Raw genomic sequence first — 21,373 nt, forward strand, 5'->3', positions numbered from 1 at the left:
ATGCGGCGGAGGACCCCTCCCCCCCTCAGCCTTCGCCTTCAAAGGATGATGGGGTTTAAGGATGGTGGGGTTTGGGTCGTTGATCGCTTTAGGGATCCCATTTTTTAATTTTTTTTTTAATTTTTTAACGTTTATTTATTTCTGAGAGACAGAGAGAGAAAGAGTGCAAGTAGTGGTGGGACAGAGAGAGGGAGACACAGAATCGAAAGCAGGTTCCAGGCTCTGGGCTGTCAGCACAGAGCCCGATAGGGGGCTGAAACTCACAAGCTGTGAGATCATGACCTGAGCCCAGTCGGTCGCCCAACCGACTGAGCCACCCAGGCGCCCCTAGGGGTCCCATTTTGAAAGAAGGGACCAGAACAGGGCTATTGCCTTTTTCCTTTAAAAAACAAAACAAAACAAACCACTATTGCCTGAGGTCCTTACAATCACACCCTCCCCTCCCTTCACTGGGGGCTTTCTCCTCAAACTCGTCCACCTGAACAGAGCTCAACTCCATCACCTCGCACCCATCAGCAAGTTGGGGTCTGTTCTGGGGCTGCGGCCGAGGGTGGCAGGGTGCTCAGGGCCAGTTCATCTTGGCCTAGGATGCCGCTTTGGTCTTCAGCCGTCCGCGGGCCACTGGACCCAAAGAACTTCACCACGGCGCGGACCTGTGGCAGCTCTGAGAAGGTCTCCACAGCCAGCAGCATGGCCAGGAGCCCGAGGAGCAAGTAACCTGGTGAGGAGAGGTTGCTGGCACAGCTCTGGCAGGGCCCGTATGCTCCCTGCCACCTCCCAGCCAGGTGACCCGCCACCCCGGCACCCGGCGCCACTCAGAGGTGCCGTCAGGGTTCTACGACTCCCACACCACAGCCCAGGGCAGGGTTCCTCCACCTGGGCGGCTCGGCCTCCCCAGTGGTTTACGGAGTCGTAGTCCGGGCTCCTCTTCCCTCCTCTCGCCCTCACGCTCCTTGGCAGCTGGACTCACCGAGAAGTGCGAGCTGGCCCAGGTGGTAAAGCACCGGATGCAGGCCACGGCCGTGACCCGGCAGCAGGTCCCCCAGGCCGATGGTGCTGAGGGAGCTGAAGCAGAAGTAGATGGCCTCCAGCAGGCTGCAGTCACCCTGGACGCCCCACAGCACCAGCGCTGGCAGCAGCACGAAGGCGCCAGCCACTAGCAGGCCCAGTCCGGCTGCCCGTAGCAACGCGGCCCTGGCCGGGGCCGGCCGCCAGTAGGCCGCTACCCAGGCCCCTGGGCGGCTGAGCAGAGGCAGCAGGCAGCGGCGCAGTGCGGCCAGGAGCGCTAACGAGGCTGGCAGCCCCAGGGCCGCGTAGAGCACGCAGAAGGCCTTTCCGCCCGCCGACAGCGGGGCCATGCAGCCATAACCTGGAAAGGAGAGAGGCCGTGGGCGATGAGCACTCGAGCGGGATGCCGGCTGTGGTCCCCCCCTTCCCCCAACGAGGCCTCTGGCAGAAGACCGCCCTCTAGTGGCTGAGATCGAGGGACCGGCTCCCGCCTGTGCTCTGGCTGGCTTTGCTCCTCATCCGCTGGGGGTCTTGGACAAGTCCCTTTACCTCTGTGCCCACTCTTTTCTGGGAAATGGAACATTAAAAGAGGCAGTCACCTTAGGCCTCTTGGGGCTGGGACAATTCTGAGAACCCCTATCCTGCCCCAGAGGAAGCTTGGTTTTCTCCGGTTCCTCAGCTCTGCCCTTGACCAATGCGATGCTTCCAAATCCACTGGGAAGAACGTTACGCACTCTTCCCCTGCCCAAAGGTGTCTTGAGACACCCTGCGTGCCAGGCCTTGCACTGGAATCTGAGTCTGCCCAGGCCCTGCCTTTTGGTGGAGACGACAATGCAGGAAAGTCAGTGGAGACACGACATGAACGGCGGCAAAAGAGGCAGCGTGTGTGAGAGAGGGCAGTCAGGACTGGAAAAGCATGTGCAAGGCAGGGAGAGGCGGGAGAGCAGGGTGTGCTGGGAGAACAGGACCAGCTAGTCCAGAGGTGTAAACGCAAATGCCTAGAGGGGCCAGATGTGAGACAAGAGCGTTGGCTTGGCCTGGAGAGGAAGCGTTCTGTCCAAAAGTACAGGCCTTGTTCCTCTCCAGACAATATGCCGCCTTGCAGGGATTCTGGCTCAGAGTGAATATGGCTCTCCTGATTGTCCAAGAGAAGTTGGGAATACAGATTTAGACGACATTTAGACACTCTGCAGATGTCTAATGTTTGTACGGACGACGTCCACTCACAGGACAAAAAAACCTCCAGGGCTGTGGGTCCCATTCCTTTATTTCCCTGCGCCTTCACACATGCTGTTCCCTCTGCCAGGAATTCCGTCCTCCCTCATCTCTGTGCCCTCTTGCCATGGCTAACGTTTCATCAGGACTTCCTCCCCCTGGCCACTCTCTCCGGAGTCGGTGGTCCTGACCTGCACTCCTGGGTTCACTCCATTCTCCTCCGTTAAAGAATCCACCCTACAATACCTGTTCCCCACCTTGCCTCGGGCCACGGGGTCTGGGCATCTCTCCCGGATGTCAGGGGGCGTCGGGGGGTGTGGCTGAGGAGGACACACCCTGCCTGGCCGCTGAACTTGAGGTACCAGTTGGGGTACTGGTGTGGGAAGCCCCAGCTCTGATGTCAGGCCGAGTCAGGCCTGGGATCTGTCTGGCCTTTTGGGGCTGAGGGAAGGGCTACATCGCCAGGGCCCCCCGGAACCCCCGCCTGCCCGGCCGCCTGGCAGCCTTACCCGTGGTGGTGAGGATGCTGGCAGTGAAGAGCAGGGCCGAGGGCAGATCCCAGTTCCCAGCCTCTGAGCCATCGCCCCAGCTGGAGACCCCGCGTACCTGGGCCGCCAGGGCGGTGCCCAGCAGCTCCTCCAGTGCCCCAGGTGGCAGGCAGGCCCCATATTCTGCCTGGAAAGTGGCCAACTCGGTCCTGAGCTTGGCCTGAAGCCGGAGGGCTGGCGGCCCCTCCAGGGCCTGAAACACAGCGGCCCCAATCCCCAGGGCCAGCAGGTGGCCCACAACCAGTAGTGGGAACCGGGCCCAGGGCCTTAGAGCCCCCATGTTGTGCCGCCTGGGGTCGGAGGTGCTGTGGGAGCTGGCGGCTCCACAGGCACCTGGGAGGGGCTGGCAGGGTGCGGCTGGGAGGAGGTGCCCGTGGGAGGCTGAAGACAGACGCCAGGGACTCACTGAGGGAGAGTGTGAATGAGCTGGAAGGGGGTTGGTCTGGGTCCCTCCTCCTAATTTCTGGGGACGAGACATTATTTGCCCAGTTCCCTGAAGCTGGGGAGATGGGGGCGAGGTGGAGTAGGTTGAGGCCCAGAGAGCAAGCGAGACTGGCTCAAAGTCACACAGGGTGGCTTATTCAGGGAGGAGCTCACTCGAGCCCGGCCCGCTCCCTGCATCCCCTCAGCAAGTACTTCTTTTTCCTGAGGACACTGGACAAGAAGACAGACACAGGTCCCTTCCCTCCTGCTGTTCCACAAGAAACCTGTTAGCAAGAGAATGTGACAAGTTTGAATTGTCACACATGCCCTGAAGTTCTGGGGGAAGGCCCTGGAAGAGTGAAGACTGACATTTCAGCTGGGGAACAGAAGCCAGTCAAGGTGGGAGAGAGCTTGGGGTGTGAGAGGAACGGCGTGGGGCGGGGGGGGGGGGGGGGCGGGTAAGGACACAGGGCCGAGAGGACAAGAGTGGCCCAGGTAGACCTATTGGGAGGGGGGTGCGAGGGGGGTACAGCAGGCAGCCTGCAAGGAAGAGGGGACAGGAGTGGGGATTTGGGAAGAGTCGGGGGGGGGGGGGCAGGGCAGTGAGGTGAGAGGAGCCAAGGCCGCCGCCCAGAGGACGCTCTCACACCTCCATTCTGAGTTCTCCCTGAGAACCCTGTGCTGGGCCCTCCTGAGTCCCGCCCCACTGAACACTGGGGACACAGTGAGCCTGGCTGCCAGGGTGTGTGCAGGGGCGGGGAGCCTAAACTACTACTCCGCTGAACCATGGAGGGGCTGAGCGCAAGGGCCCCGCCCCCCCCCCCCCCCCCCCAGAACCCACAGAAGTGTGGACGGAACCATGAGCCAGTAAGAGAAGTGTGGATGGAGCCATGAGCCAGGGTGGTCACTCCTCCTGGTCCAGACCCTGGAATAGAGACAAACCCAGGACAAACCCCAAGATTCTGCCCAGTGGGCTCTGGACGCCCGAGCTCCGCGAGCTGGCTGTGGTGGGCACAGCATGGCCAGGGAAGACGCCCCAGGGGAGGTGATGTTGCAGCTGGGTCCCGAGGCTAAGCAGCAGGAAGAACGAGGCGATTCTTGAAATGGCAGGAAAGGCCTGCCAAGGGTGGGGAGAAGGTGGGCGAGAGCAGCGCGTGTGGGTGCCGAGGAGGCTGAGGCGGACCTGGAATGCCTGACTGAGGCCAGTGCCCTTGGTCCCAGCCTAGCCTCAGGCCAACTGTCCCTTGTGCTGAGGGCACGAAGTCACCAGGTTTGCGTGATGGCTCGGATCCCCCGGTTACTTCCCAAAAAGGTGAGAGGCTGCACCCGGGGAGACAGCTCGGGGAGTTTATTTGGCTTCATAGGATCCTGAGGCCGAGGCCCCAACCCTGGCCGGGGCAGCAGGAGGGCACCCAGAGAGTCCTGGCCCCAGAGGACCCCCAGGGCAGGGGTGGGGGCACCCGGGCACTAAGCCCTGGGGCGGGGGCCACAGTAGCAGGGCTTGGTCAAGAGTGCTGGTGACAGCCGAGGCCAGCCCCTCTCCCCTGTACTTCCCCTCCTTCCTGCACCACCCCTGGGGGCGATTCCCTGAGACAGGCTCTGGTCCTCCCAACCAGCTGGGTACAGTGTTGGGCCCCAACGGGGCAGGTGAGTCGGGGGACCCACAGGTTGCAGGTGTGGGGGGGTGCAGGCTCCCCCCCTCCAGTGTGAAGGCTTCCTGTGCAGTGTAGTGTTCCTGACCCCCAAAGGGGGTGGGGTCCCTGGGGGAAACCAAGGCAGCTACAGAGGCTCGCCCGGCTCCCGTTCCAGTGTATACTGTGGCTCCTGTAGGGCAGCTGGAGCGTGGGGGAGCAGCCCAGCCCACTCAGGGCCCTGCCTCTGGCGCCCACGGGGCCTGGGCACCTATGTCTTTGGTCTGTGCCCTGCAGTCCTGAGGGCCCCCCCGGAAGGGGTTGGCAGGTGGAGAGTCCCAGAAGGGGTCCGAGTCCGGGAACAAGGTCCAGGGTGCCCGGCGGGGCGCAGGCTGTGGCGAGGACAAAGGCGAAGGCCGTGGCCCGGCTGACACGAAGCTCCACGGGTCGATGCGGCTGCGAAGGGGTGAGGGTCGAGGTCGGCTGATGAGGCCCAGGGGCGGTGAGCGTGGGGTGCCTGGCGTGCCAGGAGCAGAGCGTGATATCCCTGGCGGCGGTGAGACAGCACTTCCTAGGAAGGTTGAGGGAGGGGGCACGGGGTCAGGCAGCCACCAAATCCTGGGTATCCACAGGAGGCACCGCCCACCTCTGGAGCTTTCCTATCTGCACAGCGAGCTGCTTGACTCATAACTTCCACGGCCCTTTATACTCTGTGGTGCATCTGTTTAATTACCCAGCGGTTAAGAGCAAGGCCTCTGGCGTAGACGGGCCTGGGCTTGGATCCCAGCTCTGCCACTTAACTGGTGAGAGCCTTGGGTCCCTCATCTCTCTGTGCCTTAAACCTCATCTAAAAAATGGGTATAACAAGAGTATTTTGTTCACAGGCCCGTCATGTAATTAAGTGAGACAGTCTCTCCGTGGCTCAAGGAACAGCGCCTGCCACAAGTAAGCCACCAGTAGGCGTTTGCTGTCATGATCTCACCAGGATTATTTCTATTCTTTCGCAACCTGCCTGGCCATGCCCCCCCCACCCTAGCCCCCTCTCCCGCCACTGGGTGGCTGAACTCAGAACTCAGTTCCTTCCGGGCGTCCCCAGTGCCCTGAGGGCCTGGTCTGGGATCCAGCAGATGGCTGTGGCCCCAGCCTTACTGCCCCACACGTCCCCAGCGGCCTCTCCTCCCCGCTGTCACCCACAGTAGGCCTGCTTCGGGCCACTCACCGCGCCTCTCCTCCTCGCGCCGGGGGCTCTTGGCTGACAGCTGGCCCACGGGGACTCCCAGCTCCAGCAGCAGGGGCGCAGGGGTGGGCGGGCCGGGGGCGTCCGGGCTCAGCGGGGAGGGGGGGGCGTCGGGCCTCTTGGGGGAGAAGCGGATGAGCTGGGAGGGGGGTGGCTCGGCGGCTGACGGTGTAGGCAGCGGCGCGCGGGGCATTGGCGAGGGCTCCCCACGCTCGCGGCCCGGGCCGCCCGGCGACGGCGACGGCGACGGCGGCTGCAGGTCGCGGCCCAGGCCCAGGGAGGCGAGCAGGGCTGTGCCGCGCAGCAGCGCGCGCTGGATCAGCTTGGGCGTCCCGGAGCCGCTACCGCGCTCCGCGGGGCCTGGGCGCCGAGGCTCCTCGGGCTCCGGGCTCGGCCGCGGGGGGTTACCTGGCAGCGGGGGCGGGCACACGTTAGGCCGTCTTCCGGGCGGGGGCCACAGGGGGCCCTCAGCGGCCTAGAACAAGGACTGAGTTCTGCTCCCCACCAACGTCCTCCCTGACTCCTTTACTCCCCGACCCGGTTCCTCCCTGCCCACCGATCTCGCCCATCGCGCGTTCTCCCTCTCCCTCTCCCACTCACACACACACACACACACACACACACACACACACACACACTCTCTGGCCTTTCAGAAGTGGCAGGTGTGGGGAGGGCAGGCACACTCAGGAGCTTGCAGGAGCAAAGCCTGGGAGGCAGCCAGGTGCCTTGGAGCCCAGAGATGGGGGTTGGGGTGAGAAGGGGAGGCGGGGTCCACCAGGAAGCAAGCTGAGGTCGCATCACAGCTGACCTCGTTGGCCTCTGTGGCCAGCCAGGGGCATCTGCATGGCTCCAGGGACAAGGCTGGGATCGATGCCCTGTGCTCTGTGCCCCCCTCCTTCCTGACTGGTCAGCCCTGGCCCTTCTGCCCACCTGCCCCTACTCGATCAGCCACACAGGTCAATTCCAATGCAACGACAGCCCGGAGAGGGCACACATCACTGTCCCTATTCTAGAAATGAGGAAACTGAGGCTCAGAGAGGTCAGTTGTTTGTGCCAGGCCTGAGCTCAATGATTCAGGGGCATTATGTTGTCTGATCCTCGTGCCCCAGGGTCTCCAGGCTCAGAGAAGTTAGGCGCTTGTCTGAGACTGCACAGCCAGTGAGGGCCGGAGATGGCCTCACTCCAGGTGGAGGCTGGTCTCCACCATTTCCCAGCTGGACTCTGCTCTGGATTTCAGAACATCAGTGTCCTACTTGTGGGCCCAAGGTTGGCCTGACTCCATTCTAGACCACCAGGAATAGGCCTGGAGAAGCTGACATTGAGAAGGTGGTGGTGGTAGGGTCCTATGATGGCCTCCCACAAAGCCCAATTCTGTCAGTTCCTCTCTGGCTCTAGAATCTGCCATCGTTCTCCATTACCACTAAAATAAAGTCCAAGCTCCTTGGCTGAGCTTTCAAAGCCTTCCTCTACTCCACCCTCCTCGGGCCAGGCCTGGAGTGGGACATGGGGCTGGGGGCCCAGAGGAGGAAATGCAAGGCTGGGGAAACTGAACTTTTACTACCAGGGCTTGGCTCAGGGTCCCTTTTCTCAGCCACAACCCTTACCCAGTCTCTCTGACTTATCTGCCTCTGCCCAGACCCCTGCCTTCTAAAATGCAAATGGCTGAACTCCCCATCGTTTCCAGGCCCTTCCTAAACTGTCTCTTGCCTCCTTTTCCAGTGTCACCCACTCATTCATTCAACAAACATCTGCTGGGGCTGAGCCGGGCCCACAGACCCAGAGGATGAAGGCCTGGCCCCCACCTATGGCTTCAGGCCTGCAGCTCCATGGCTCTCAACTTTTCCTCCGAGGTTTCCTTTTCCTCAGGTGTGGCAAGCCCTGTGCCTGTGCACACACCGTTCCCTCTGCCCAGCACAACTTTCCCACCTCGGCTTTCTGTGATCCCTTAGTCACCATTCAAGCCCCTGTGAAGCTGTAATACTGTTAATTATAATAAGAAATACGTATTTGGTTTTCATCTCATCCCTGGCACGGAACTCCGGAAACTCTTAGATTTTCCTAAGTGATCACATTGATAGAAGTGAAAGGAGCATTTTTTGTTCTTCCCAACAAGCCCCTTTGAATCACATTTAAGTTCACATTAACGATGGGGCACCTGGCTGGCTCGGGTCGGTTAAGCATCCGACTTTGGCTCAGGTGGTGATCTCACAGTTCGTGGGTTCTAACCCCATGTCAGGCTCTGTCCTGACAGCTCAGTGCCTGGAGCCTGATTGAGACTCTGTGTCTCCCTCTCTCTCTGCCCCTCCCCCGACCTGTTCTTGTCATCTCTCTCTCTGTCTCAAAAATAAATGAACATTAAAAAAATAATTTTAAGTTCACATTCATGAGGTCACTTTTGGAAAGCCTGGTTGCCGGGGGAATGAACCACGTGACGAGAGCTGGAGACTGAGGTCTATCACCAACGGCCAATGATTCAATCAATTGATCGTGTCCACATAATGAAGGCTCTATAAAAAAAAAAAAACCCTAGCCAAAGGGTTCAGAGAGCTTCCATTGGTCAACACGTGGAGGTGCTAGGAGAGTGGTGCACCCAGAGAGGGTCCTAAAGCCCCACTTCCCCCCTTCCCACAGACCTTGCCCTAAGCACCTCTTCCATCTGGTTGTTCTCGATCTGTATCCTTTATGATAAATTGGTGATCTAGTAAGTAAACTGTTTTCCTGAGTTTGGCGAGCTGCTCTAGCAAATTACCAAACCTGAGGAGGAGGTCACGGGAACCTCTGACTTATCGGTGGTTGGTCAGAAGCACACAGGACACCCTGGACTTGTGACTGGCATGTGAAGTGGGGTGGGGGGCAGTCTTGTGGGACTGAGCCCTTCACCTGGAGGGTCCGACGCGAACTCCAGGTAGACTGTGTTAGAACTGAACGGGAACCCCACATTTGGTGCCAGAAGTGAAGTGAGTAGTACCTAGAGGAAAACAAGAGTTCTTTCCCTCTTTTAGAAGCCTTCCCAGAATCTCTCCTAACCTGTGGAGTTACTGCTCACGTTATGCCTTATACAGCCTTTGCCCCACCACTTGTTTGTTTCTGAGTCTGCCCCTCCCCCCCACTAGGCCCTCCCCCAGGGCAGGGCAGGGTTGATTTCTTTCTTTCTTCTTTCTTTCTTTCTTTCTTTCTTTCTTTCTTTCTTTCTTTCTTTCCATTAGAGAGAAGGAGAGAGCTTTCTTTTTTTTATTTGAGAGAGAGAGAGAGAGAGAGAGAGAATCTTAAGCAGGCTCCACACTCCACACTCAGGGCCTGAGGTGGGGCACGATCCCACAACCCTGGGGGATCATGACCTGAGCCGAAATCAAGAGGCAAGTACTCAACTGACTGAGCCACCCAGGAGCCCCAGGGTTGATTTCTAATATGTGTGATGCCTGTCTCACAAAATGCATCAATATATGTTTGATGGGGGCATCCATTCTTATGATCTTTGCAACAGCCCCATAAGGTGATCACTATTATATGACTTTACAGATGATGAAACTGAGAGTTATGATGATATTAAACTGAACAGGGGAAAAACATGTTTAAAACAAACAGGAAGGGGTGCCTGGGTGGCTCAGTCGGTGAAGCAGCCAACTTCGGCTCAGGTCACGATCTCACGGCTTGTGAGTTCGAGCCCCACATCGGGCTCTGCTGACAGCTCAGAGCCTGGAGCCTGCTTCGGATTCTGTGTCTCCCTCTCTCTCTGCCCCTCCCCCACACTCTCTCTCTCTCTCTCAAAAATAAACATTAAAAAAAAGAAAAACTAAAACGAGCAGGAAAAATGAGACAAAGGTAAGGGCGGGTGGAAGTCAGTACAGAATATGAGAGTGTGAAGAAGTTTCCTGTGATCCATGGCCTTGAGAAACTGAGGTTCTGAGAGGTAAGTGCCTTGCTCAAGGTAATTCAGCAGGGATTTGAATTTGCCTCCACCCTTCCTAGCACTAAGAGTTGGCAACTCTGTTGCTTTGAATTAAAGCAGCACAACCATCTTGACCCAGAGATGCAGGTGAAATCGCTTCCATGGGGCCTCACAGAGAGGACGTGCCGTGTGGTAGTTAGCGGCTCCAGAGAGTCACAGAGCAGTCCCGTCAGCATAGGCGGACTGTATCCACCAACAGGCACCTTACGGCAACCCGTTCCCCGGTAGTATGGCGTGTGCCTGGGACAACCTCACAGGGTCCTCTTTGACTCTCAGCCAGGCTTCGGACTGTGTGGGTGGCTGGGAGGTCAAGGTCACGTACTCTCATAGGCCCAAGATGGCCACTGGAGTGTGGGCTCCTGCTAGGGAACCAAGTGTTCAGCCGGCGGCTGGGCTGGGATAGGTGATATCCTTCCAGGTCAGGGGCAAGCTTGAGAAGGATGGGGTTCAGACCCTTGTGTCCCTGCTCCTGGTTGCTCAGAAAGAGCAAGGTCAGAGGGCTCTGCAGAACACGGTAGGGGCCGCTTCAACCTACACACCTGGGCTGACAGGACTTTAAGTTCTCCACTGGCCCTTCTAGCTTGGTACATTCTAGAGCAGGTGAACCAAGCTGCCCCTTGGGCCTTCTAATTCTCAGTTCCGTCTCTACAGTACAGCTGGCTTGGGGCAGCGTAATTTCTGGAGTAGAAAATGGAGCGGCAGATGAGGGTCCGTGGCCCTGTTGCTGGAGTCAGACCTGGGTTCAGATCCCTGTTCTGCTGTGTGCCCTACATCAAACCACATAACCTCTCTGTGCCTCTATGAGATGGTCCTAATCATAATACCCAGCATTGCCTGGCACATACGAAGGACCTAGTAAACGTTACCTGTTGTTACTACTATCAGATGTTACTCAAATAATGGTGGAGGTGATGTGCTGGGTGGGGCGAGAGGGGCTCTGACGGGACCCACAGGCAAAGAAGGATGCGGCTTTCTACCCCTTGCCAATCCCGAGCTGCTTGTCCCTCTGACACAGGAGCCCTGATCTCTGCCCAACCCACTAGCTTCCCAAGCAGTTTGTGGGCGAAAAACCCTTTCTTCAGGCGAAAGCATCTGAGGAAGCCAAAGTCTCTCTGCGTTCAAATCCTTAGCTGAAGGCCCCAGGTAGGTTACTTTACCGCTCGGGGCCACAGCTTTCTCATCTCTAAAACGCCGATAATGACAGCACCTCCCTCACAGGGTTGTTGCGTAAAGGGACTGCCTGACGCGCAGTAACTGCTCGTATCCTCACGGAGGACAGAAAAGCTCAGAACTGCCCCAGGTGCAGTGAGAATGGGCTCTGGATCCCCACCTTCTCAGCTTTCTCATCTTCTTCTCTACCTACAGGCTGCTCAGGAGGGACTCTGAGCACAGTGTGGCAGCCACCCGCCTGGTCCACTCCCCAGGCACAGTTTCCCTCCCCTCTCTGGACCCAGCTTCCCTTGGGTCCCAAATGGGGAGTACCATCACGGTCTTCCTTCCCTCCCTACAGCCTGCTGAGGCACAGCAGCTGCCACCGGGGCAGAAAAGAGGCCTTTTGCGGGCCAGGCCCGACCACGAGGACTGCACTATGGGCCCCCTGAAACCTGGGCTGTACCTGGCTCAGTTGTGGACCTATATAGGTCAGATGGGGGTTCTAGGAACGACCTGCCTTGCTGCTGATTTTTTGTAGCTTCCCCATAGTACCCATAGGAGCGCAGCAGGAGTCTGCTGTTTGCTGGGGAGGGGAGGGGGAGGGAGAAAAGGCCACTCACCATTGAGCATTGGGGGTGTAGAAGGAGATCCCAAGGAGGATGAGTCATCTGAATCCAGGTACCACGTGGCTTCGTCCAAGCGGGACCTTCTCCTGGGGAGCGGAGGGAGGTTGGGCTTCGTGTATCTCAGGACTATTGGGGAGGTAGATGATGCTGGGGCGGGGCCTCTCTGGCACTCACCTCCCATTCTGAGCTTCCCCAGGCTTGGGGGAACTGGGGCCCCAGGCCCAGCAGGCTCGCCGCTCTCCGTTGCTGGAGTCCTCCAGACGTCTAGGGGACTGGCGGCCCCATGCCTGGCCTGGTTCAGCAGGCTCCACTGTGGGTGGAAAACCAAGAGGGTCTGAGCTGAGGTCAAGAGCCCTGATCCTTGTCCTCCAATCATAAGAGTCTGGTTCCAGGGACAACTTCTTAGAAGATGGGGGATCAGGTGGGAACCCATACTATTCCGAGGGTGGGCTTTGGGCCACAGAGAAACTGAACAGAACTGGGATGGGGTAGGTAGGTTTGGGTTGTGGGGTTAGCAGTGGGGTGGGGTATCTCATCTAGTTCTCCAGTTGGCATTTGCTGCTTAGTAGTTTGCATGCTGTGGCAAACTTGCCTGGGTTTGCTGGCTCTGCCCCTGGTTAGCTATGTGACATTAGGCAAGTTACTTTTTCCATTTTTCTCATCTATAAAACTTAGATCAAATAAATGCCACCCAGGGCACGCAGAGATATCGGTCTAAACAGATAGGGGAGGAAGTCTGGGTGTGGGGAGTTAGGAGAAGACAGTGGGATCCAGCTCCCAGGGTAAGGTTTGACAGAAGGGTATGGTGCCGAGGGGAAAAGCATGGGGAGAGGTTTCTTACACTGGATGGCCCGGAACCGGGGGAAGGTGGGCGAGTCCCCAGCCCCAACCTCGAAGACGTTTCTTCTCCGGTCCAGGCCGGGTGAGGCCTGCACGGTGATGCGGTGTTTGAAGTCTGGGGTTGGGGGGAAAGCAGGGTGCAGGGTTGTGGTGAACGAGAGCCAGGATTCCAACCCTCAAGAGCCCTCAGCCAGCTCCCAGGCCACGAAGGCGGTTCAGACACGGTGGTTGCGTGACTGAAGCCGGGGTCACCGCTCTCCTGGGCCTCAGGCTCTCCATAAGGAAAGCGGACAGCCAGGACTCCACCAACCGAAGATTCCCCGGAGGCGACCCGCCGGGCGCCCACGGCCTTCCCAGAACTTTCATGAGCCCCGCCCCTCTCCGGGAGCAGCCACTCCCTGGCCGCCATGCAAATATTTCCGCCAGAGCCCGCCCACATGAGAAAACAACACTCCCGGCCCCACCCCTTCCAGCCTTCAGCTCACAGTCCCACCCACCAGCACCCCAGACCAATCCCAGTGAGGCCAGCACAAGCCCGACCCCACCTCTCCGCTCATAACCAATGACTGGGAGGCGCGCTAGACCCCGCCCCTTACCGAGGGGCATGCTGATGCGCTCGCCGCCGTCTCGCGCGCGGAGCTTGCTGCGCTTGAAGGTGCCGCGGCGGCGGCGCACGTGCGGCCGCTCCCGGTCCACCTGCTGCAGCAGCAGCGTCAGCTCGCGCTCGAACACCTCCAGCTCCCACTGAGCCAGCAGGTGCTCGCGCCGCCGTAGCTGCTCTGCCTGTGACCGCTGCTCACGCGCCGCGCGGGTCAGCTCCTCCTCGCGGCTCAGAAGTTCCTGCGCCCGGGACAAGGAAGGTGGTGGGATCAGCCCAGTAAGGACCCTAGCGTCCGCCCCCACTCTCTGCCCCACGGAGACCGTGGAGGCACTTCCCGGCCTCTCTTTCCAATCCCGTCACCCCGACCCCTCCCACCTTTTCCTTGGCCCGCAGTTCGTCGAAAAGGCCTTGGATCTCACGCTTCCAGCCTTCCTGCATGGAATGGAAGGAGTCCCGCGGCATTTCCCGCAGGACCTGCGCCTCTAGCGCCTCCAGCTGCTGCAGGATGGAGGCAAAGTCGGGCCTGCGGTGGGGGTCCTGCGCCCAGCAGTCTGGGGACACGAGTGGAGGGGGAACAGAATGAGAAAGGGTCTGTGGGTGGGCGTGTCCTGTGCCAAAGGGCTCTGCCCCACACCCTTCAGCCCCATATCCTTACCTGCCATGAGCTGTGCGAAGGGCTCAGGGCAGGTGGATGGGATGGGCAGTGTGAGCTTGTTGACAGCTACTCCGTAGGCTACAGCAAGGCAGTCGATACCACGGTAGGGCACCTCCCCAGTCAGCAACTCCCACAGCAGCACCCCAAAACTGTAAGCAAGACAAAGGGTCTGTGTCCCGTCCTCTACTTACTTATTACTATTTCACCCCAAAGCAACTAGGAACCAGATGATTTGGGTCCCTCCCCCCTGGGCTCTGCCTGTCTGCCCAGCCCTAGATTTTGGCAGCCACCTCTGCCCTCTTCAGCCCCACGGATGGCCTTGTCCTGTCTCTACCCAGACCTCACCTCCAGACATCGCTGCCCTTAGAGAAAGTGGAGGCCTTGATAACCTCAGGGGCCATCCAGGCATAGGTGCCCGCAGCACTCATTTGTGTGGTTTTGTGCCACTCTCGGGCCAGTCCGAAGTCAGTGATCTTCAGGGTCTTGTGGTCCATGTCATCACCTTCAATGGGCTGCAGCAGCAGAACTGGGGAAGAGGGTGGGGGGCAGGACTGTGGGTGCTCCATGCTCAGTTAGTGGGGACAAGGGAGGAGCTAGGAGCAAACCATCATCTCACAGACAGGCTGGCTAGGTACTGGAAGCACAGAGGTGATCTTGCTCTGGAGAACTCACAGCTGGAGGTTGGGGTAGAATCAGACAAAAATGATAATGCTGGGAAACATTAATGGAGGGGCTACTTGAGGCCAGGCATTAACACTCAGCTCTAGCATTCACAAAACCATCTCCGAGGTACCCATCATTATCTCCATTTTACAGAAAAGGAAACGGAGCAGAGAAACCACTTAGTCAAGACCATATGCAAATAAAGAACAGCGTCCAACCTAGTCTGTGCGGTTCTCAAACCAGCGTTCCGACTTTTCCCTAATGCTGCATTGGACAGAAACCCATGTCTTGCCATGGTGCTGAGACAGGAGTGTGAATTAGAACCCCCGTTCGTGTGAGGACCAGGAGGGAACCCCTTGGTGAGAAAGGAAACCCAGCAGGCACTGCAGGCCCCCGGTGCCCATGTCTCTCGTCTTGGCTAGTGCAGCCACTCTCCGTGAGGACAGAAAGACTCCCAACAAAAGATATCTACTGATGCGGCCGGACATGAAGAAAACGGGGAGTCTGAGAAGTGAAGGTCCTTGGCCAGAAAGGAGGAGCTTGGGACAAACACGGGAGTGGATGGTCAGATTTGGCAGGGGTTCCTGGTGTTGACCCCAATGGGGCCACCATAGTCTGTAGACAGAGGAGAAGCAGCAACTTGCAAATCTCTCATCGGGACAAACGTGGCTCAGATGAGAGGTTTTGAGGAACAGAAAGAGGATAAAGTCATAGAATCATCAAGGGTTTGAAGGGGGCCTCTCACTCTGCTAGTTATTGTAGAGAAGTGACATCCAAGCCAATTACCTTTCTGAACATACGTCATTTCAGGGCACACCAACCACTCAGCCCTGCTGTCCAGGGTGAAAGCACCATTACGGGGGCAGCTCAGGGTACTGAGGGCAGAGGGGATGGGCACCTAACCCAGCCTGGCAAAAGGGAGGACTTCTTGGAGGAGGTGGCAGAACCAGGGTATTCACTTTTCCAGGCTTGAAACCATAACCCCGGCTCCTGCTGCTGGCCAAGCTTTCTGGGCCTTGCGGCCGCATCTGGCACTGCCGTCCCCCCCCCCCCCCCCCCCAGCTGTCTTTGATTCTGGGGCCTCTGGCTGCTTGTGCTATTTCCTTAGGGCCTCCCCTCCCCTCAGCCTTTTCGGTGCCAGTGCTCCTCAGAGCCTGGCCTCTCCTCAACCTCTGCCCACTGCCCCCAGGCTGTCTTGGCCTCTCCCAAGTGCCAGCTGCCCCCTCCCTGTTGGACTCTCCCACATTTGAAGCTCTAGGCCAGAAGCCAATTCAGCTGCCCATCACCGCCCCGTCTGATGTCCAAATGCCCTCAACAACCACCTCCTGAATCCCACCGCACACAGCAAATCTCCCTGCAATTTCTCCTAATTCAGAGAACAGTCTTGCAGTCCGTCCTCTCCTCTGAGGCCAGACTGGGGCTGAGTCCCAAACAGTTAATAAAGCTAAGGAGGACAACGAAAGCCACCTCAGAGGGTTGTCATGAGTATTTAACAAGATCACACTTCTTAAATCCTTAGCACAGGGTGTGACATCTGGTACTGAGTGTCAGCTGTCCTCTAAAGATTAGGTCTCTACCATCTCGTGTTGACTCTCCTTGCGGTCCTCTGTCACAACATACTCCCTGCTTTGCAATGGACTCTGGGCTGGCTGCTGGAGGCTCAGAACTGGACCAGTTAGTAAACCGTACACGAGTTCATTCCAAAGCAGCAGAACTGCAAGGGGGGGGGGGCGGGGGGGGGGGGGGAGGGCGGCAGGTGGCTGGAGTGGCACCAAGCAAAGGGGTCTGTGTGCTAGGGCCCGAGGGTCTATGTGCTGGTCTCTCCTGGTGACAGGACCCACCCACCCTCTTGGAGACCAACTGGCCAGGTCTCTAGCTGCTTGTACCTCACAGACTAGTGAAGCACTTTCTCACTAGCATCTCTGGCTGGGAGGCCAGCTTCCCCTTTTCGGTCAGGTAATCTGAGGCCCAGAGAGAGGCAGCCTCTCATCCAAGTCTCAGGACTTCTTTGTCCCTGGTGGCCTTTCTGTCACCCTCCACCCCCAGCTTCACACCTTTGAAGCCTCATCCTCACCTCCGCATCCGCGGCCTTATGTCGAGTGCCTTGCATTTGTCCCAACCCAAGTTGCCCTTCTGGCATCTGATACAAACCTTGGGGATGGGGTGATCAGGGGCCACCTGGAGGAGAGGGAGCTGGAGATCCCAAGCTCTCAGCCCCCTCTTAGGGCTCCCTAGCCTCTGAAAGGGGCCTGGCCCCCAGCTCCCTCCACAGGCTGGCCTCTGGGGGCCTAGGCAGCTCACACCTCTTCCGCTTCCCTTCCCTGGTCCCTACTTCTCCTTTCTGGGAGGCCTGGTCCAGGTTTCCAACTGGGGGGGAGCCCTCTGGGGGAGAATTGGGGGAGGTCAGACCCAGGCCGGGCTGGCTGGTCAGTCCTGTGACTCGTGGGCCTGGAGAATTCCCCCTCCACTCCCCGCCAGGCTTCCTCACAAGGCCCCCATTGTCCAGGAAAATCACGCCATTGTTTCCTGCCTGCGCCCCCCCCCAGCCCAGGGACTCCCCCCACCATCCCGCAGACAGCACCCCAGGCCTAGGACCGGGGTCTTCGAGGTGGGAGGCCAGGCTCAGAGAGGCTGAGGGCACCTCGCCTGCCTTCATCACCACCCAGACTCTGGGAGAGAAACAGGGGAACTGGTGGGGGGGTGTGTGCAATCCCTGGCTCCTTCCTCTCCCATAACCCCCCCCCCTCCCCAACCCTTGGCTCTTTCCTCCCCTGCAGGCAGCTGGGCTGGGGAGGGAGCAGAGGCTGGAGCAGGGGCAGGAAGCCGGCTCAGGGGCAGCAGGAAACGCAGGAAGCAGTGGGGAGGGTGGGGAGCAGGGGCCTGGGCTATTGTTCCATTTTCTCTGGAAAGAAAACTGGAGGAAAAACAGAAGAAGGGAGTCCCCTCCCCCAAGGCCTTCGGGGAATCTCCCTCAGGCTGGGGCAGTGAGTGGGGGGTCCCTGGAAGGCTAGGGCCAAGGAGTGAGGGTGAGCAGAGGGAAGTGCCCCACTGGATGAGGGGAGTAGGTGGGGGTGGCTGGCAGGCCTCCCCAGCCCCTCCAGGCCTGTCAAGGACTTGGATGTTACTGGGTCAGGGCATTCTGCTCTCCATAAGCTACTTGTATATGGTTCAGCTCAGGCCAGGCCGCCCAAGATATCCATGCTTACCTCCCCCAAGAGTTGCCCATGCCTCTCCAATAACCCGTCAGCCCCTCCCGCACCTCCTGTTGCTCTACGGCCTGTACCCTGAGCCCCAGCAGACCCAGCCCCGTGTCCCCACTACTAGGAGGGGTGGTCCTGCCTCTTGGCCTGACAAGGCTGGAGACGGAGTAATCTTACTGCTTGAGGCTCCCTTAGCCCCACCACGCCCACCCCAATTGCTCATTCCAGGCAAGGCCCTCTCAGCGATCCAGCCCTCAAATGCTCACACCCACAGCTGCAGACCTACTGCGTGCCAGGCATCAGATGCCAGGCTTGCCCGGTCCCTTAAGCCATTTCACCTTCCTGGTCACTCCCTTTTTACAGAGTCTGAAATTGAGGATCTGAGTTGAAATAAGGAGCTAAAGGTCATGCAGTCAGGGGCATGGGCGGGACCAGAATTCCAGCCCTGTCCCCAGCCTTGACCCCCAGGGGTGGGAAGGGTGGGGGGCTTTCCTCTCCAAGATCTCTGTTCTGGAGAAGCTTCCCACCACAAGAACAGAGCAGCAACAGCACAAGTGTGAGCTTTAGGGGGAGAGGAAGATGAGCGCCAGTATCCAGCTTCCTTGAAGTGGTGCCCATGGTTAGACAGGATGCTTATGGCTCACCTGAGAGCTCCCAACTTTTTAACTTGGCAGCTGTGAGCTCGGGTTAAGGGCTCCATCTGAGGCTGGGGCGTGAAGGACGATCTGGTGCCTGGGACCCCTGCTTTGGGTTCCGTGTGGACTCATGGCGCCCCGAGTCAGCTGGGACTCCCCTAGGGCAGGAGCTCCTGCCTCTCCTAGATCCCCAGGTGGCTCGGCTGAGAGTTGGCAGGTGTGTGCTTGGCCCACGCCGCCCTCCAACCATGCTCCCCCAAACTCACTGTTGTTGGACTTGAGGTCTCGGTGGATGACGGGCACCAGGGCCTCACAGTGCAGGTAGTGCATCCCGCGGGCGATTTGCACAGCCCAGTTGACCAGAACATGCGGGGGCACACGTCGCCCAGCCAGGGCACGGCTGAGGGGCCCACCGGCCGCATACTCCATCACCAAGCACAGGTTGGGCTCCTCTAGGCACACGGCCTTGAGGGCAATGATGTTGGGGTGTGCCAGCATGGCAAAAAGCCGGGCCTCCTGGCGCACGCTCTCCGCTGTCACACTGATGTCCTCATCGGGGTCCTGGCGAGCTGCCTTCACAGCCACCAGTTCACCTCGCCAGCTGCCGCGGTAGACCTTGCCGAAGCCACCGATGCCGATCACCTCCTCCAGCCGCAGCTCTTGGAAACTGGCCACCTCGCAGGGGGGCGGGCCACCGCCCCGAGACACATAGTTGGATGGAAAGATGCCCACCTGGCCGCCCACCTGGCCCGCCCACCAGCCCTCATCGCCTGAGATGGCTGCATCCCGGGACAGCACCTCCACACGGTCGCCCTTCCTCAGGGCCAGTTCATCCTGCCCATTGGGTTCGTAGTCAAACAGGGCTGTCCAAACAGGGTTGGCATAAGCCGCTGTCTTCGGGGACCCCTCTGGCCAGCCTCCTCCGCCGCCACCCCCACCGCCCCCACTGCCGCTGCCGTTCCACGACCCCAGCGGGCTCTTGAGAAAGAGGTTCTTCAAGGGCTCCATGGCTGGGACCCGATACTGGGGCAAGTGGGGTACCTTCCCTGGGTGCCCCTGGTCCCCACCCCTGCTGGCTGCCAAGGCCCTAGTCCCGGAACCCGGGCATCCGGGCCCTGGCCCTCAGCCCCAGACCCAAACCTCTCTGGGGAGCCAGGAGTATTGCCTCCCGGCCCCCCGCATCTCGGGCTTCTAGAGGGCCACCCAGGGCAGTGTGGTCAGGCTCTGGGGGTGGGACCCCGGGGCCTCCGGCGTCTCACCATGGCCAGCTTGGAGGGGCCCGAAAGTCCCTCAGTCCTGGAGCAGTCCTGGGAGGCTGGCTCCGGCACTCGCCAAGTGTAAGGTGGGGCCAGCAAGGGGCAGCGCCTGGACTCCGGTTGGGTCTTTTTGCGCAGGGGGTGGCTGGAGTGTCCCTAGTTGGGCCGAGCTGCCGCTTCCCAGCCCGGCTCCCTCAGCCCGACGGCTCCAACCCCGTTCCCTTCTTCCTCCTCCCTTTGTACTTTGGCCCCGGGGGCGGGAGGCAGAGGTGGAGGGTGGAGTTTCACTTTTTTCCGCTCTTCTCCCTCCTGCAGGAAACAGCATCAGATGACGCGGGCGGGTAGCCCTGCTCCCCTCCCAGAGGCTGCCGGAGCAGGTCCCGGGAGTTCCCGGGTAGGCGGGCAATGAGGGGATGGGTAGTCCCGACCGCCCATCGCAGGAGGTTCAGGGTCAAGGTTGGTCTTTGCTAAGGACAGGCCATCATCCCCTCTGCATCCGCATCAGCAAAACGGGGTAAAGAACCTGGCTTGGGAGTGGGGCAAAGCCGAGTCTAGTCTTGGCTCCGAAGTTGAAGGACTGTGTGACTCATCTTCTCTTCGCCTCATTCCCTTCATAGCTGAAACAGAGACTAGAAGCTCTGCTTTGTAGAGCTAGTTTGGGATGAGAGTGGGCAAGATTGGAGGACGGGACTGGCTGCACCTCAAGCTCTTGGAACGGGTTGTCTAAGGCTGTCCTCTGCTCCTCACCTGGAAAACAATCCGGTTCTTCATGCCCCTTCCCCAGTGGGCTGAAACCTGAGACTGTCTTCCAGAATTTCGCCCCGCGATTGGATTCAGAATAGCTAAATCGCCCTCACAGCCGCTGGATGGACTCCAATTGCCTTGCGCCTGTCTCTTTAAGAAAAACGACGTTATCCTATTTCTATTACTCATGCCTGTTCTGTAAGGTTACTCTAACCGCTAAATCTGAGCTCTGACCCGGAAGTAGACACCGCTTAGGGCGAGAGTGCCGGTGTGAAGTCCAGCACTAAAAGGGGCGGGCCGAGAGGGGCGTGCTTTGGTGGTGCCGAGCTGTCCCTGTAGCCCTGGGGAGTCCACGCCTCCACCCCGCCCCCTGTAACTCACTGGGAGAGTTTTGTGCCAATTAATTCCGCCGTCACCCAGTGGCCACTCATCAACTAACCCTTCGGTTCCGCCCAGGGGTGTCTACTGTGTTGACAACGCCTAGGTGTGCGCATGCGCTCGAGCGCTACCACTTTTGAGCTCTTTTAGACCTGGACTCTGCGCACGCCCAAAGGGCTCCGCCGCTTCTTAGAGCTCCACTACCTTCCTGCGCGTGCGTCGGGTTTCCTGCCGTCAGGTTTTCCTTTTCCGGGTCTCAACTAGGCCCGTCGCACGCATGCGCCACTGTTGGCTGGCGGCTCGCGGTTCCTTCCGGCCTCCCCCTTGGGCCGGCTCCTGCAGTAGCCGGGCGAGCGCGGAGCCCGAAGAGAGTGACCTGTAACCCCGGAAGTGGACCTCAGGGTCCCGGGGCTCTCCCCGGGCCAGAGCCGAGGGAGCCGTCGTCTGCACCCCCGGAGCACCCACTCCACGCCCATCTCTGGATGCCGCCGACGGGTGCCCGGCCCGTGCCCCGCGCCCGCCTACCGGATCGGCCCCTCGGAACAGTTCTGGGCCGGGGGTGGGGGCCTGGACCCCGCCCCTGATGAGGCTCCACCCCCGCGCCCAGGCCTC

At 59.4% G+C, this 21,373-nt stretch overlaps 2 protein-coding genes and 1 long non-coding RNA gene across 6 annotated transcripts; 1 reads left to right on the plus strand and 2 right to left on the minus strand.

Moving 5' to 3' along the window:
- Positions 1 to 366: 366 nt before the first annotated feature.
- Positions 367 to 3,401, minus strand: KCNK7 (potassium two pore domain channel subfamily K member 7). Its single transcript, XM_003993719.4, has 3 exons — positions 2,733 to 3,401; positions 971 to 1,369; positions 367 to 718 (listed from the first exon to the last, which is right to left on the minus strand). The coding sequence occupies exons 1-3, from the start codon at positions 3,247 to 3,249 to the stop codon at positions 513 to 515; spliced, it is 1,122 nt and encodes a 373-aa protein (XP_003993768.2). The 5' UTR covers positions 3,250 to 3,401; the 3' UTR covers positions 367 to 512.
- A 1,126-nt stretch (positions 3,402 to 4,527) lies between these two features.
- On the minus strand, positions 4,528 to 20,961 carry MAP3K11 (mitogen-activated protein kinase kinase kinase 11). Of its 4 annotated transcripts, none has more exons than XM_045039558.1 (12): positions 20,823 to 20,961; positions 20,387 to 20,533; positions 18,650 to 20,290; positions 14,231 to 14,411; positions 13,886 to 14,034; positions 13,606 to 13,781; positions 13,226 to 13,469; positions 12,631 to 12,744; positions 11,964 to 12,099; positions 11,784 to 11,875; positions 6,045 to 6,470; positions 4,528 to 5,396 (listed from the first exon to the last, which is right to left on the minus strand). In XM_045039558.1, the coding sequence occupies exons 3-12, from the start codon at positions 19,389 to 19,391 to the stop codon at positions 5,059 to 5,061; spliced, it is 2,598 nt and encodes an 865-aa protein (XP_044895493.1). In that variant the 5' UTR covers positions 19,392 to 20,290; positions 20,387 to 20,533; positions 20,823 to 20,961; the 3' UTR covers positions 4,528 to 5,058. The 4 variants fall into 4 exon arrangements, with proteins under 4 accessions (XP_044895493.1, XP_044895495.1, XP_044895494.1 ...); XM_045039560.1 differs by having other exon boundaries at positions 20,765 to 20,904; XM_045039559.1 differs by lacking the exon at positions 20,823 to 20,961 and having other exon boundaries at positions 18,650 to 19,948; positions 20,163 to 20,290; positions 20,387 to 20,529.
- Positions 13,378 to 15,915, plus strand: LOC123380651. Its single transcript, XR_006586707.1, has 2 exons — positions 13,378 to 13,506; positions 14,702 to 15,915. It is a non-coding gene; the product is annotated as an uncharacterized LOC123380651 (long non-coding RNA).
- Positions 20,962 to 21,373: the final 412 nt, after the last annotated feature.

Source organism: Felis catus, chromosome D1 (genome assembly GCF_018350175.1).
Source record: "Felis catus isolate Fca126 chromosome D1, F.catus_Fca126_mat1.0, whole genome shotgun sequence".
Taxonomy (NCBI): Eukaryota; Metazoa; Chordata; class Mammalia; order Carnivora; family Felidae; genus Felis; species Felis catus.